Source organism: Hippocampus bargibanti, linkage group LG13 (genome assembly GCF_051943395.1).
Source record: "Hippocampus bargibanti isolate YZ-2025 linkage group LG13, ASM5194339v1, whole genome shotgun sequence".
Classification (NCBI taxonomy): domain Eukaryota; kingdom Metazoa; phylum Chordata; class Actinopteri; order Syngnathiformes; family Syngnathidae; genus Hippocampus; species Hippocampus bargibanti.
Window position 1 is genome coordinate 17,810,619 of NC_142746.1, and position 14,556 is coordinate 17,825,174.

The 14,556-nt window shown below is 38.5% G+C and overlaps 1 protein-coding gene across 1 annotated transcript in view; it reads right to left on the minus strand.

The window, feature by feature from the left end:
* Positions 1-14,556, minus strand: part of ret (ret proto-oncogene receptor tyrosine kinase) — a 32,274-nt gene that overhangs the window by 3,908 nt on the left and 13,810 nt on the right. The window contains exons 3-18 of the mRNA XM_089012484.1: positions 11,962-12,207; positions 11,456-11,749; positions 9,169-9,407; positions 8,895-9,090; positions 8,611-8,810; positions 6,628-6,910; positions 6,387-6,509; positions 5,035-5,145; positions 4,822-4,935; positions 3,426-3,670; positions 3,206-3,353; positions 1,936-2,043; positions 1,639-1,853; positions 444-566; positions 295-365; positions 69-206 (exon numbers count right to left, since the gene is read on the minus strand). Coding sequence (XP_088868610.1) covers positions 69-206; positions 295-365; positions 444-566; positions 1,639-1,853; positions 1,936-2,043; positions 3,206-3,353; positions 3,426-3,670; positions 4,822-4,935; positions 5,035-5,145; positions 6,387-6,509; positions 6,628-6,910; positions 8,611-8,810; positions 8,895-9,090; positions 9,169-9,407; positions 11,456-11,749; positions 11,962-12,207 — 2,854 coding nt within the window. The remainder of the gene's footprint in view (positions 1-68; positions 207-294; positions 366-443; positions 567-1,638; positions 1,854-1,935; positions 2,044-3,205; positions 3,354-3,425; positions 3,671-4,821; positions 4,936-5,034; positions 5,146-6,386; positions 6,510-6,627; positions 6,911-8,610; positions 8,811-8,894; positions 9,091-9,168; positions 9,408-11,455; positions 11,750-11,961; positions 12,208-14,556) is intronic.

Here is a 14,556-nt window from a genome sequence, read left to right on the forward strand (position 1 = left end):
TTATTTTAGACTTTTCCCACCGTTGTGTACTTGTAGGATGTTCCAAACAAACAAAGCGGAGAGCTCACATTTCCTCGGAGCAGTTCTCTGGTCTCTCCATTCTGTAGCCAGTCTTCAGCAGGTTAAACAGGCGTTCGGGTGCAATCCCCGGGTATGGATTACCTCCTAATGTCACAATTTCCCATAAGAGCACACCGAACGACCAGCTAGAAAAAAGAAGAAACATTTAGCATAATCTCTATTTTTTTTTTTTATTTATTTATTTAAAAATGTAAACATGATGACTTTACTCACACGTCACTTTGTGTTGTGTAAATGTGATCAAACAGAGACTCGATCGCCATCCATTTAACAGGTATTCGACCCTTCAAAATAAAACAAAGAGTAAGATTTGAATAAGAATTAAAAGATGAAGGGGAAATGGATGTTCTTTCTGTCTTCACCTTGCTCCTCTTAACATAAGAGTCCTCCTCATAAACATCTCTGGAGAGGCCAAAGTCTGAGATTTTCATTTTCCTTCCCTCTGCTACGAGCACATTTCGTGCTGCAAGGTCCCTGTGAACAAGCTGTGGGACAAAAACAATGAATCAGAAAGCCTTTCATGATATTATATAATAATAATAATAATAATAATAATAATAATAATAATAATAATAATAATAATAATAAAAATAAGACTAAAAATACTAACAATAATAACAACAACAATCACAATCACAATAATAATAATAATAATAATAATAATAATAATAATAATAATAAAAATAAGACTAAAAATACTAACAATAATAACAACAACAATCACAATCACGAACACAATAATAATAATAATAATAATAAAAATAAGACTAAAAATACTAACAATAATAACAATCACGAACACAATAATAATAATAATAATAATAATAATAATAATAATAATAATAATAATAATAATAATAATAATAATAATAATAATAATGATCATGATAATAAAACAAAAACTAAAAATACTAACAATAATAACAACAACAATCACAATCACAATAGTAAATCATCATCATCATAATCATAATCATCATCATAACAACAATACTACTACTACTACTACTACTACTACTACTACTACTAATAATAATAATAATAATAATAATAATAATAATAATAATAATAATAATAATAATAATAATAATAATAATAATAATAATAATCATCATAATACAATTTATTTCTAAGCGCTTTTCAAAACTCTCCAGGACACTTTATAGTCACGGAAAAAAAAACATTTAATCATGAAGATACACATGAAAAAAATATGAATAATAATAATAATGCATTATAGCTACCTATTTGCTATCTAATTGCCATCTAGCTAGCTACATAGCTATTTATTCGCTATCTATTAGCTATCTAGCGAGCTATTTATTTGCTATCCAATCGCCATCTAGCTAGCTGGCTATCTATTTGCTATCTATGAGCTAGCTATCTAGCCAGCTAGCTATCTAGCTAGCTTTCGATCTATTTGAGTTATTCCGGTTTGAGCGAACGCTGGCGCGTGTGGCTGCTGCAGAAAAAAAACACAGAAAAAAACCTTAACCCGTGACTGTAAAGTGACCTTGAGAGTTTTGAAAGGCGCTTATAAATATTGTCAAGTCAAACCTTCATTTCCGCTAAATACTGCATGCCTCTGGATATCTGCCACGCAAAGGAGATCAGGTCACCCATAGTGAGCGCCCTATCGTCTGGGTTCTCCAAATAACTGGAGTTTCGGTTAGCGTCCATTCCCATGAAGCTCGGGCCAACTTTCCGGCTCTCGCGTAGGAAGTTGCGAAGTGACCCGAACTTGGCATATTCCACAATCAGGTACAATGGACCTATTCAGAGGGGGGAAAAATAAGTCTTGACACTCTATGCACAACGCTGGCTGTCACAGAGGAGCTTTGCTGAGGTCCTTACCATCTTGGCTGCATGCTCCGTACATCTTGATGACGTGAGGATGGTTCACTTGCTTGAGTAAAGTGAATTCTGACATCAGGTCCCGTAGCTCACTATGGGAGGCGTTTTCTATCATGGAAAATAACAAGGATTGGATTAGCTTTTATTAGTCTCGCAAATGGAGAAATTTTCACAGCAGAAAAGTGATGAAAGGAAGAGGGAAGGAATAGCAGAAGTAGAAAAACAAAATACAGGAGCTGCTGTAAAGTCACCCACTCTCGCGGCGCCATCTTGAAGTCAAAATAAGAAAAGAACACATTAACAAATAATATACACACAGTCATTCCATATTAAGCACTTTATGCACCTTCTTTGTCGGATGAAGCAGTTCTAGATGAAAGAGGAGAGAATCAAAGCATCTTTTTCACCAGTGGATCAGGGACATCATGGTGAAACATGCACGTCTGCTATAAGCTTAACATTGAAAGTAAACATGAAGCTGTAGCATCCATTGACAAAAAGAGATTGTCTCATATCTCCTGTCTCACGTAAATCCGCTTCAATTCCAAGCCGCAACAGCCAGATTTGATATGTACCGGCCACAACAGTCGGTACGTGTACAAATCAATTCAAAAATCCTCTCATGTGCCATTGTTACATAAAAAAGGTTTTTTTCGACACCGGCTAATGTCCTTCTTATTTCATTAACTCATTCACTGCCAGACGATGTGCAATAATGTGTCTCCGGTGCCACGGTTTTTGTCATTTTAACTCAAATTTTAGGACTACATAAACATTCAATGCAGCGTAAGAAACCTTAGACTCTCTTCTTTCATCAGAACAGAAGCGTTAATTCCTAAATTAAATGGGTCGGGAGTTATATGAGCTTGAAATGAGGCCGGGTGTCCAAAAATACAATGCAATAAAGCTGACTTTGACTTTGACTTTGAATACATACATATTGGTTTAAATAGCGCTTTAACAACAGCTGGAGCTGGAATAAAGCGCTAACATAGAAAAAGGGGAAATGCTCCTCCCTTGTGGAAGGGAAAAAACACTGCCAGAGGTCTGCCCAGCGCTTTATATGCACCCAAGCATGAAAAACCAAACCTGAACAAATTCGGGAATGGCGCTCTACGTCATATTTTCAATTCCCGAATACATTTTTGAATGACAGTGAATGAGTTAAAATAAACTATTTTCCCTCTTATCCTTGTTAAAAGCACAAATATGGTTTCCAATAAGCATAATAAAATGTCTTATTGATTTGATGTGGTTGGTTACCACTTACCTTTCAGCATCTTCACAGCCACAGTGGTGTAACCTGCTTTTCCTTTCAACCTAAATGCTGTTGCTTTGACCACTTTACCAAATTCTCCCTCTCCCAAAGTCTTGCCAAGCACAAGATTCTTACGAGGGAATTCCCATTTGGGATCCTCCTGTTGAAAGAAAATGAACACAATGTGGTATTCAACCTCAAAGAGTCAAATGGCGTGTGAGAAGCAGCTCACGGGTATTTTGAAGGTGTCGGTCTCGATGGATTCCTGCGAGCCTCTTCGGAGGTTGTTAGCGGGGAAGCTGATGGGATAGGCTTGGGCTGGCCGACGGAAAGTCATCTCAGCGGACGCTATTGGAGGCTTGGGCGAGTTCTTGTGGTAGCGGTGGAGGAAGTATGAAGAAAGGAGGATGGAGACGATGAAGGAGAGGAGAAGAACTGTGGCGACGACGGTTTTACACATGTCATCGCAGAGCCACTCTTTTTTGGGGGGCCAGGGGGGGTCACAACAATAAAAATATAGGATTAGTATTGACATTTCGTGATATTTTAATACAATATGGCATTGGTGACAATGGTATCCTCTGACCAAAAAAAAAACATTTTAGACGCACATCATTTCCAGTGACGGGCCTGCAAGGCCTTCTCTGCTGGCTTAAAAATATCTGAATCACAGACTAATGTTAATTATATTTGAAATTACATTTTCTGTGGAGCTCTCTCTCTTGTTTCTATTTATAATTGTATTTTATTTATTGCATTCTATTTGTGAATGTATTTTATTTATTATAGTACCTATGCTTGTCTGTGACTGTAAAGTGTCCTTGAAAGCTTTGAAAGACGCTGAAAATGTAATGTATTATTATTATTATTATTATATTATTATTATTATTATTATTATTATTATTATTATGTTATATATAACGTCAAAGTTTTCGCAAATCGTGACTGGCTATTCACATGATTCACTAGCCAATCATAGCCGCTAATGACAAGAGCATACTGGTCAGAGCTAGCACACGGTATCTGTAGCGAGCTACATAAGCAAATACATTTTTTAGTTGATTTAATTGTGGTTTTGTCAACACACAATGGCTGAAGGAGGAGAAGAAATGGATTTGGTTGCAGATAGACTGTGAAAGGCGCTTAGAAATGAAATTATTATTATTATTATTATTATAAAGCCATTTTAAAGACGGACTTTTCAAGAATAGATGGACATCATTAAGGTTGGACAGCGCCGAGGCCAGCAAAATTAGCAAATAATATTTTAATTTTATGTGGTTATCATGAATGAGCAATTCATAGTAAAAATTCGAACAGTTGAATGACAGTATTTCTTAAGTTTCTTCAAGTCAAAAGTTATTTCCTGGCTAACGACACCGTCCACTGGACGTGTAGTAAATCACACCACAATTGCGGCTGTAGATGGATTCAGACGTAGCACTACTGAAGGCCTAGAAGTGACATGCATGATTCGCCACTGATCATTTGACATAATTTGTATGTGGATTTTTGATCTTATCAATTACACTAAAAGAGAAGATTCACTTTTCAGAGTTTCCGGCATATGCAATTGGTTTCTTCGCTCAATATAAATATTAGTGGCAATTAATTATCTGACAACTCACCCTCAATATCTTCCTTTTCACAGAAACATCTCTCCATCAAGCAATAACAAGTTCCATAGCCAGCCTGGATGCCGTTCCTCAAGCCAAGTTCGTGACCTCCTGTGACACTTTGCTCTTCACGCACACACATAAACAAAACATGCATATAGATATAGGGAGTCAATATTGTGAAAGCGACAGTCCGAATCTGGCATAAATGATGTCAGAACTTACTTGTACAGTCTTGCGGGCATATTGATGAATCTTTGCTTTCAATTGCATCGCAAAAGCTATCTGGACATGTCCGCAAGTCTGGGGAACAAGTTGAGTAGTTTTCTGCAATTCCTGGAATAATAATAATTCGTACATCACGATTTGGTTCGGGGCAGCCACAAAAACGGACAAAATCCGACTTCAACGGACAGTTAGGACGGCGGAAAAAAAAATCATTGGCACTGCCTTACCCACCCTGGAGGATTTGCACACTGCAAGAATCAAAACAAATTTGCGGAAAATCCTACTGGACCCTACGCACCCTGCCCACCACCTTTTCCAGCGACTCCCCTCAGACAGACGCTACCGATCCATGCACGCTAAATCCAGTAGATATTTAATCAGCTTCCCCCGTCGCCATTAACTCTCTAAACAGTCACCCAAATATAACTGTATAGTGCCTCTTTGCAATTTTTTTTATGATGATACTAGTGCAGCGTGTTCTACCGGAGACAAATTCCTTGTGTGTTCTACATACTTGGCCAATAAAGATGATTCTGATTCTGATTCAGATTCTGCCGAACATTTATTTCCCATAAGAAACCATTAAAAATGAGAATAATCCGTTCCCTGATCCCCATGAAACATAAATTCCACCTCAACAAGCCTTAAAACTACACAAAATATACATTATTTTAGGTACAATACATTTGCTATTGTATTGTAATTAAAGAAATAAACTGTACGGTATAATGAAGTCGTTTTATTTGCCTTTGTGATGGTCGTCGATGTAGTTGCCTCTTGATGATGTCCGGGTGAAGTTACCGTGCTTTCTCTGCGATAATACCATCACTCACACTGTCCCCTGCTTGCTGCTTTTCGTTAATCCAAATCAACAGAAGTTTTTCAACTTTTTCTATTGCCTGAGACCGTTGCTTAAACAACACATAAACACCCTTAGCCACACGTAGCAATGGCCGACTTAGCATACTGGTAATGGGACGCTAAGTCCACAAACACACACCCCGTTCGTGTTTTTCGATGATCTCCTTCTTCTACACGACCGTCATTTTCTTTTGTGTCCTCTTCGGCTTAACACTAGCCTGTGGTGGGGGCTTTTTCGGTCCCATAACAGCAAAAGTACTCCACTCGATAACACACCACAGCCGCACGCAAATAGGGTGGTGAAAACTAGTCCGCCAGCCACTGTGGTGCTTTGTTGTTTGGTTCGTCCGCCGAAAGCTAGTTCGTTATCCAATACTATACGCTTGCGAATTTAATGTTCGTGAGGCAAAAGGTTCGTGAGCTAAAGCGTTCGTAAGCCGAGGTATCACTATACTGAAAACAAAAATGACTATACACTTTTAAATGACCTTTTTCAGTGCCTTGCCTCCACTGGCATCTCCCCGTCGTTGCTCCCAAGCCTCTGGTCGACTCACAGTCTCCTCGATGTCTGTTTTCTGCGCAGGACAGGAACTGCTGACTGTCCTGGTTTACTGCATAAAACAAGCATAAATGGATCGTCCACTCACTTAATGGAACGGGAAACAGCATTCAAAACTACACAGTACTGCAAAAAATTGCATTGATGAGAGTATTTTCCTGGTATTCCACCTTCAGTATCCAAAATGATTTGAATCTGAGTGCTGGTTTCCGACTGTGCGTGGGGTGTCTGAGCTATGACCATGTACTCCAGATCTTGACATTCGGATCTTCGTAGAGGCTCAGAGTCGTTCACGTAAAGGAGTGCCCACATTTCATCGGGTGACTGGGAGATACTTATGGCTCCATAGCAGGAGAGCTCATCAGTAGAGATGTTCTTCTCAGGAACTTTGAGCTGGTAGGTGACGCTGAAGCCATCAAACTGTTGACAGTTTTCCACACAGACTCTGCCAACCTGAAGAGGGGGGCGGAAGAGGATTTGATGTTACTTTCGTTCAGGAATTAGACATTTCTTGGCTGAAAGTAAGATCTTAACATGTCGCAAAAACAATAAAATGCAGTAATAAATACACCAATGTCGGCTGTCACATACAGTACTAAAAAACAACAGTATGTATAAAATTATGTATTCCAAATATTTACTTGATAATTTTAAAATAAGTTTGCTCACATGATCCATGGACATTTTGGACACTCTCTCCTTCAAGACCTGAGTGTCGTCAAAAAAGGTGTTCTCTCTTCACTGACAAAATTTTACCGGATTTTCCGCACAATCACATGAAAGCCTTCAATTATTTTAAAAAGCTGATCTTATATAAGGAAAATGTTTGAAAATATGTCATTCGTTGAAAATGTGCTTTATATCTGTCCGACCAGCTTCAAATCTCGGTTCCCTCTCGGTCTCTCAGATCCTCATCCTCTCTTCACCTCTATGTGCCTTCTGCCCGTCTCACCACGATGGGGTGCAGAGCTTTCAGCCGCTCTGCTCCCCAAACTCTGAAATTCACTTACACCCAACATCCGTAATATTGACTCCCTTCCTACTTTCAAATCTCACCTCGAAACCCATCTGTTTAAAATTGCATTCATGGTCTAGTAACTAGATAATAATAAATATAATAAAATAATAATAATAATAAATATCGCTGATTGAAATAGACTCTAGTTCAATCAGCTATTTTATTATTTATCATTTTATCTATGGGTCTATTGTTTTTGTATTGTTTTTTGATTGTAAAATATCCTTGGGTGTTCTGAAAGGCGCTTGGAAATTAAATGTATTATTATTACTATTATTATTTATTATTATTATTATTATTATTATTATTATTATTATTATTATTATTATTATTATTATTATCCAGTGATCTTTATAATCCGGAAAATACGGTATGTAGCACAGCTAACCTCAAGGCTCAGAGATTACTTTGAGTTAGTCACTAACTCAAGGCGCAGGGTCATATTTTGAAGAAAATCAAGCATTTTGGGTGCGCCTTATACACCGGAAAATACGGTAATTTAGAGCGATCGACTAACAGTTAATGGATCGATCTACATTATTGATCTAAATTTAAGGGTATGATCCAAATTATATATATATATATATATATATAATTATACGTGTATTATAAATTATATTATATATAATTAAGGTTTTTTTCCATACACTGTACAAGGTCAGCTTTCGAAAATAATTGAAGGCTTTTACATGCGCCTTATAGTGCAGAAAATCCGGCAGTATTTATATACAGTATGCACTTTATAATCCGGTGAGTTTTATAATCCGAAAAATATGGTATATAATCATAATAATAATAATGCATTTCATTTATAAGCGCCTTTCAAAACTCTCAAGGACACTTTACAGTCACAGAATATTTTTTTTCTGCGGGTGAGCAGCGGCAACCACACGCGCCAGCATTCACTCAACCCGGAAGTAATATACATAAAAATATATACAAATATATGGAATATGTGGAAAAAATACACCATTTAATGGGGGTGCGCCTTATACATCGGAAGATACCCTAATTGTAAAAAAAAAACTAAAAAAAGCATGACAATTTGCTTGGGCAGGTTAAACTTATGTTTCAAAATTAGCCCTCACTGACCAAACAGATGAAGTATGACTTAAAATATGCCGAATTTGAGTACCTTAGCATAAATCGAAGCTTTACGCATAAGCGTGAAGATAGGTGTGATGTTCTCAAATCGGATGTGGACGGGTAAGATGGTGACGTTGAAGTGAAGCAACACAGTCGCATCTAGACCAGGGTAGGCGGTGTCATTAACCAGGTAGTCCAGTTGCACGTTACGATTCTCTGTCACAAGCAGGTTCCTCTTAAGGATTAGCTCTATAAAGGGAGACACAGCAGTTTTTTCCTTCTCAAACATCTCTTCTTTAAAAAAAAAGAGGTGCAGTTGACGGGATTACTCACGATAATTATGAATAGTTTCTCTGACGCCGTTCCGAGCAGCTTTTTTTTCGCTGAAGCTGCGTTTCACATCAAATGTTTCCCTTGTCCAAGTATCGGTGTTAAGCAAGGTGTCAACATACCTATTGTGACTCTGGTCTGTGGAATAGATGGAGGTCAAGTCCCTGTCAAAAACTGACAAAGTACCATAAGTACCACCCTGGAAAGAGACAAATTAGATGAATCGGCATTTTTATGGATATAATTTCTCATCCGGTTTTCTGTTTTCTTTTCTTACTTTTGTCCGATTGAAACTGATGACAATATCTGTTGCGTCTGTTCCATTCACAGATGGAGCGTTATCGTCCTCGTCATTGACAAAAACATCCAAAGGTGTGTCTAGGGTGGTGATGGCAGATTCTGTACTGACTGTGCAAACCAGCATGAGTCTATAACGTTCGCTCTCTTCTCGGTCTAATGGGGCAGTCACAACCATTTCGGAGGTGTTCTGATTCACAGCGAAGGGTGCAGGCATCTCTGTTGGGACATGTCATATGACGGGTAACTCAATTTGCTTCATACGATTAATTATACAACATTAAAGGACAACCGACGCCTGTGGATAAGTTGTGTCCATAATTTGTAAAATCACTTCAAATGACTTCTACTGAGCGTATTTTACAAAGATGCAACGGCATATAGCTATATTTTACATTTTAAGACTCAACCTGAATATTCAGGAAGTCCTGTTTTTGAGTTGGTGACGATTCCTGACGTGACGTCACTGAAGGAACGCCCCTGAACGAGAAAGCGACACACAATGCATTTTGGGTCCTTTGTTTGGTCTGAAAACTTCATGTTGATCCATGTTGATGGCGAAATTAGAAGGAAAACACATAAATAATGCGATGGTGAATCGCGGTGTGTTGCACCAAGACTACTATTTGATACTAGTTGACACAAATTCCCAGCAGACAAATCAACCCATTTCCAACGGAGCTTGGGCACCATATTGTGCATTTTCCAGGATGCTACATTCGAGTCCTGACGGCTCGAATTGATACGCAAGTACTTCTTTAATCGATTGCAAACAATTATACTTTCCTCTTCAGAACTATTTGAATCATATTCATAACCGGATGAGTTACAAGAAAGCATCTTCTCCGAATCTGAAGCCATTGTTTTGATTCTCGAGCAAGGCAAAACGTCTTGGCGTGACGTCACGAACAAGGGGGCGGGACCTTCTGAAACTAAAACTTTCTGCGGTCATTTTGAAGTAGTTTCGGGACACTTCAACTCATTTTTATTGGTGTTTTGCATTTGACTAAAAATATCAGCCTGTGTGTTTTGGGTATTTTAGATGCTATAAAACGTTTTTTTCTGATGTCAGTTAGGAAACAAAAAAATGCTGTCGGTTGTCCTTTAAATAAGCACTTTATAAACACAATAGTTCCGAGGAAATACATGACACTGTTTATACATAATGCGACGAAAAGCTCTGTCAATATTTGGGATAGAGTCAAAGTCCGTTAGATTGGTTCTGGATATAGGCTAAGCCGGGGTCACCAACATGGTGCCGGCGGTGGCGAAGGTAAAACAATTACAGAGCTATAGAATTTTTTTTTTTTTTGCTTTCGAGGTACTTAATTTATGTGTAGTATCTAAATGATCATGTTGGTATTGTGCCTACAATTTCGATTGAAGGAAATCAAGTTTTGCTGATCGATATTTGTCTTCTACCTTAATAAATCGATGTTGGTTATTATAACGAACATGACTTCTCGTGGATAAATATAATGAATTACACAGTGGTGGGCAGTCAGGGCCTGCAAGGCCTTCTCTGCTGGCCTAAAAATATCTGAATCACAGACAAATGTGAATTACATTTTGTCCATGAATTCCTTTTAAATAATTCAAAATTGATTTTCATCTTCCTTTTATTACTTTCCCCATATTGTGCTGCTTCCAGTGTGTTTTAGTATTGAAGCATTTAACCAATGACATTTCAGCCATCATTTGTTCGCAAGGTCAGAAATATAGATGGACGCCTTCACAATCAGTTCTGCAGGCCCTGGAGCATAAAAATAAATGGTAATGAAGCAATTGCTTTAACCAATCGGAGTTCGAGTTGGCAAGTTTTCACAAATTATAATTGGTTAGTATCACTAGCCGCTAGTGATAAGCGCATACTGGCCAGAGCTAGCACACGGTATCTGTAGCGATTTGCATAAGACAATACATTTTTGTGTTGATTTAATAGCGGTTTTGTCAAGCCACAATGACTGAAAGAGGAGAAGAAATTGATATTGTTGCAGATACACTGTGACAGCCATTTTAAAGACAGACTTTCCAAGAATAGATGGACACCGTTCAGAAAGGTTGGACAGCTCAGAGGCTAGCAAAAATAGCAAATAATAATTTTATGAGGTTATCATGAATCCACAGGTTTCTAATAAGAATTCGAACAGTTTAATAACAGTATTTCTTCAAGTCACAAGTTATTTCCTGGCCAACGACATCCAGTTGTGGAGTGATTCAGACATAGCACTACTGAAGGCCTAGGATTGACATGCCACTGGAATTACCTGATTCCACACTGTAAGAGATGGTGTAGTTAGGGCACACGTTGAGTCTCGTGAGTCTTCGCAGCTGCATTACGGCCCCGGGGAATCTATTTTCCATGATGCGTGGTTTGGAGATGTCTCGGTGAGGGAAGCATAACTCTTTCATATCTGTCTGTGCACATTGTGGCATCGTGGCGTTAACAAAATCCAGGATGATCCGAGGGTTATTTCTACCGATGCACCAAGACTTTTTGGTGAACTTGGGTTGTACCATAACAGAGAGGGACAACTTCTTCACAGACCATGAAGGTTTATCTGATGAGATGCAGAGAGGGAGGGTGGCAGACGGGAGGGAGGGAGAAAACAGAGACATTTTAATCTCTAACAGACCTCTTCCTGACGATGGAACTTCTTTATCTGGATGGGAAGAGTGTAGCCAATCTAATTGAATCATAACGTAGAGGATATCTGACAGCATCACTACAATCGGCTCTTACATCAACGTGAAATGCTTGTATGCCACTCACATAGCGAGGCAAAGTCGTCTTCATCCAAGGTTTTGTTCAAGGACAACACTCCGGTGTTGGTGTCCATGGTAAACCAAGAGCTGGAGACTGGTCGCTTCAATGAATTCGACCAGCAGAGGTAGAAGTGCGGTTTTTCGTACTCGTTATCCAACATGGCGTAGACTTGGAGGACCGGACTCCCTGCTGTCTGGCCAACGTAAATGGTCTCTTTGTACTCAGTTTGAGGGAAGTACAAGCCTTTAGCCCCTAGTTAACATACAAAATGATCATGGTTTGATTAGAAAATAAGAGCGACATTATATACATACAGTGATGCCTCGGTTTACGAACCCCTTGGCTTACGAACTTTTCGGTTTACGAACGTTACATTTATGAAAATTTTACCTCGGCATACAAACTTTTTTCGTACACGGAGCTGCCTCAATGAGTGATGTGTTTTTTTCGCGAACGTGCCCTTTCTTCTAACAACAAAATGGCAGCCAACTGTTTTTGTCCTCTATTCCCCGACCCCAGTCTTCGGTTAAAGCCACGTGATTGGTCAAGAGGGGGTTGGTTTAAACATTAAAGAGACAGGCAAACAACAGTGAGAGAGTTTCAACTTTGATAGTTCAAAGGCAGAGTGTAGACTGCAAGGTTAAAATATCCCATCAATCAAGCTCCACAAACAACCTGCACAAGCCATCTGTACACTTGATGCAAAAAGCTATCAACCCAGCTAAACAGAACACAATTGATGAGGAACTAGATAAAATGATCACAGAGAAAGCACCTACAAGGGATCATGCCTCAAGATGGTGAAAGAAGGTTACGTTCCTCATCAAATGTTTAATGCTGATGAAACCGGCCACTCCATTCCATGAAGCCATCAACGACCATCACAAATGTAAATAAAATGACTTTAGTATACAGTACAGTTTATTTCAGAATCAGAATCATCTTTATTGCCAAGTATGTAGAACACACAAGGAATTTGTTTCCGGTAGAACACGCTGCACTAGTATCGTCGTCATTTATTATACATAAAATATGGTATATTTGTGTAGTTTTAAAGCTTAGAAAATGTGAAAGTAGAAAATTATGTTTTATGGGGACCTTGGGAACGGATTATTCTCATTTTAATGGTTTCCTATGGGAAATTATTTTTTGGGATACACACTTTTTGCGTTACACACTGTCTGGGAACCAATTACGTTCCTAAGGTATCACTGTACTTGTAACATACACACACACACACACACACACCAGGGGTCTTCCACTCACCAGTCATACCTGCCCCCTACACCCACCTTCTCCACCACTCAGTTAGCAGAAATTGAAAGGAGGGCTCAAATGACACTTAAGCAGCTATTTTAATGAATTTCTCATGTGGTCGATAATCACGTGGTTTCCGATTGTCCTTGAATTCACCTTGAGCTGTTTAATTACACCAGATCACGTGATAGCAGAGGAGAAATGAATCATGAGGAAGGGGGTGGTAGATCCACTGGTAAGGCGAATCCATATAGGGGCCCCGTCGCATCAGCTATATGTTTTACAGGGAAATTGAGATGCGAGTGTTTGTCCTGTAATTACATCCCTGCTATGATCCCTTTTGACGACAGTGGGCGACCATTTAGGGAGTGCGCTAATGTCATTAGCGGACAACAAAACTAGATTTTCTATTTCTGTTGGTGCAATTCAGGCCTCAGCTCTGGTTTCAGACATTGATTTAATTTCATAGGACTTGGATGACAGGAGGCTGGATTGATGGATGAAATGTTCCGTCCTGAAAGATTATGATTCACTCAGGGTGACTCCAACCATTTTTTTTTTTCAACATGTTCCAAAGGAGGGGGAAAAAAAAACCAAAGACAATAAATAACTAAACAAATACATTCAGAAATAGATAATAAATAAATACATAAATAGACAGACAGATAGGCACATATACACATAGATACAGTAGATAGATACAGTAGATAGATAGAAAGATAGCTCGTTAGCTAGCTCAAAAGCTAGCTAGCTATCGAGCTAGCTAGCTAGACAGAAAGAAAGACAGACAGACAGATAGATCGATAGCTAGCTGTCTACTAGATAGATAGATTGATAGCTACCTAGCTACTAGGTAGATAGACCGATAGCTAGCTAGCTAGCTACTAGATAGACAGATCGATAGCTAGCTCGCTAGCTACTAGATAGATAGCTCAATAACTTGCTTGCTAGCTGGCTAGCGAGCTAACTCGATAGATCGATCGATCCACAGACCTGTTGTTTGTTGCTCCTGCGTGGCAACCTCTAATAATTTGATTTCAGTGAATTTAAATTTGATGATCGTATAAAATATTTTTTAGTTATAGCCAGTGTATGTTCAAATTGTGAGCACCCACAAAGAAATGCAATAAAATACAAAGACAACTTGCTGTTTGTATGGAATGACTGTCCAACAGTGGCAATACTTTTAATTAATTGCAATGTTTAAATATTCTCGGGAAAAAAAGTGACTCAAAACAATGTTGTATAAAACTGTGAAAAGGACAATCATAAATTTGTTGTAATTAAAAATAACGAAAAGCTGCTTGCTGACACAGCTTTTCAGGATTCTCTGTTTTAGAAGGA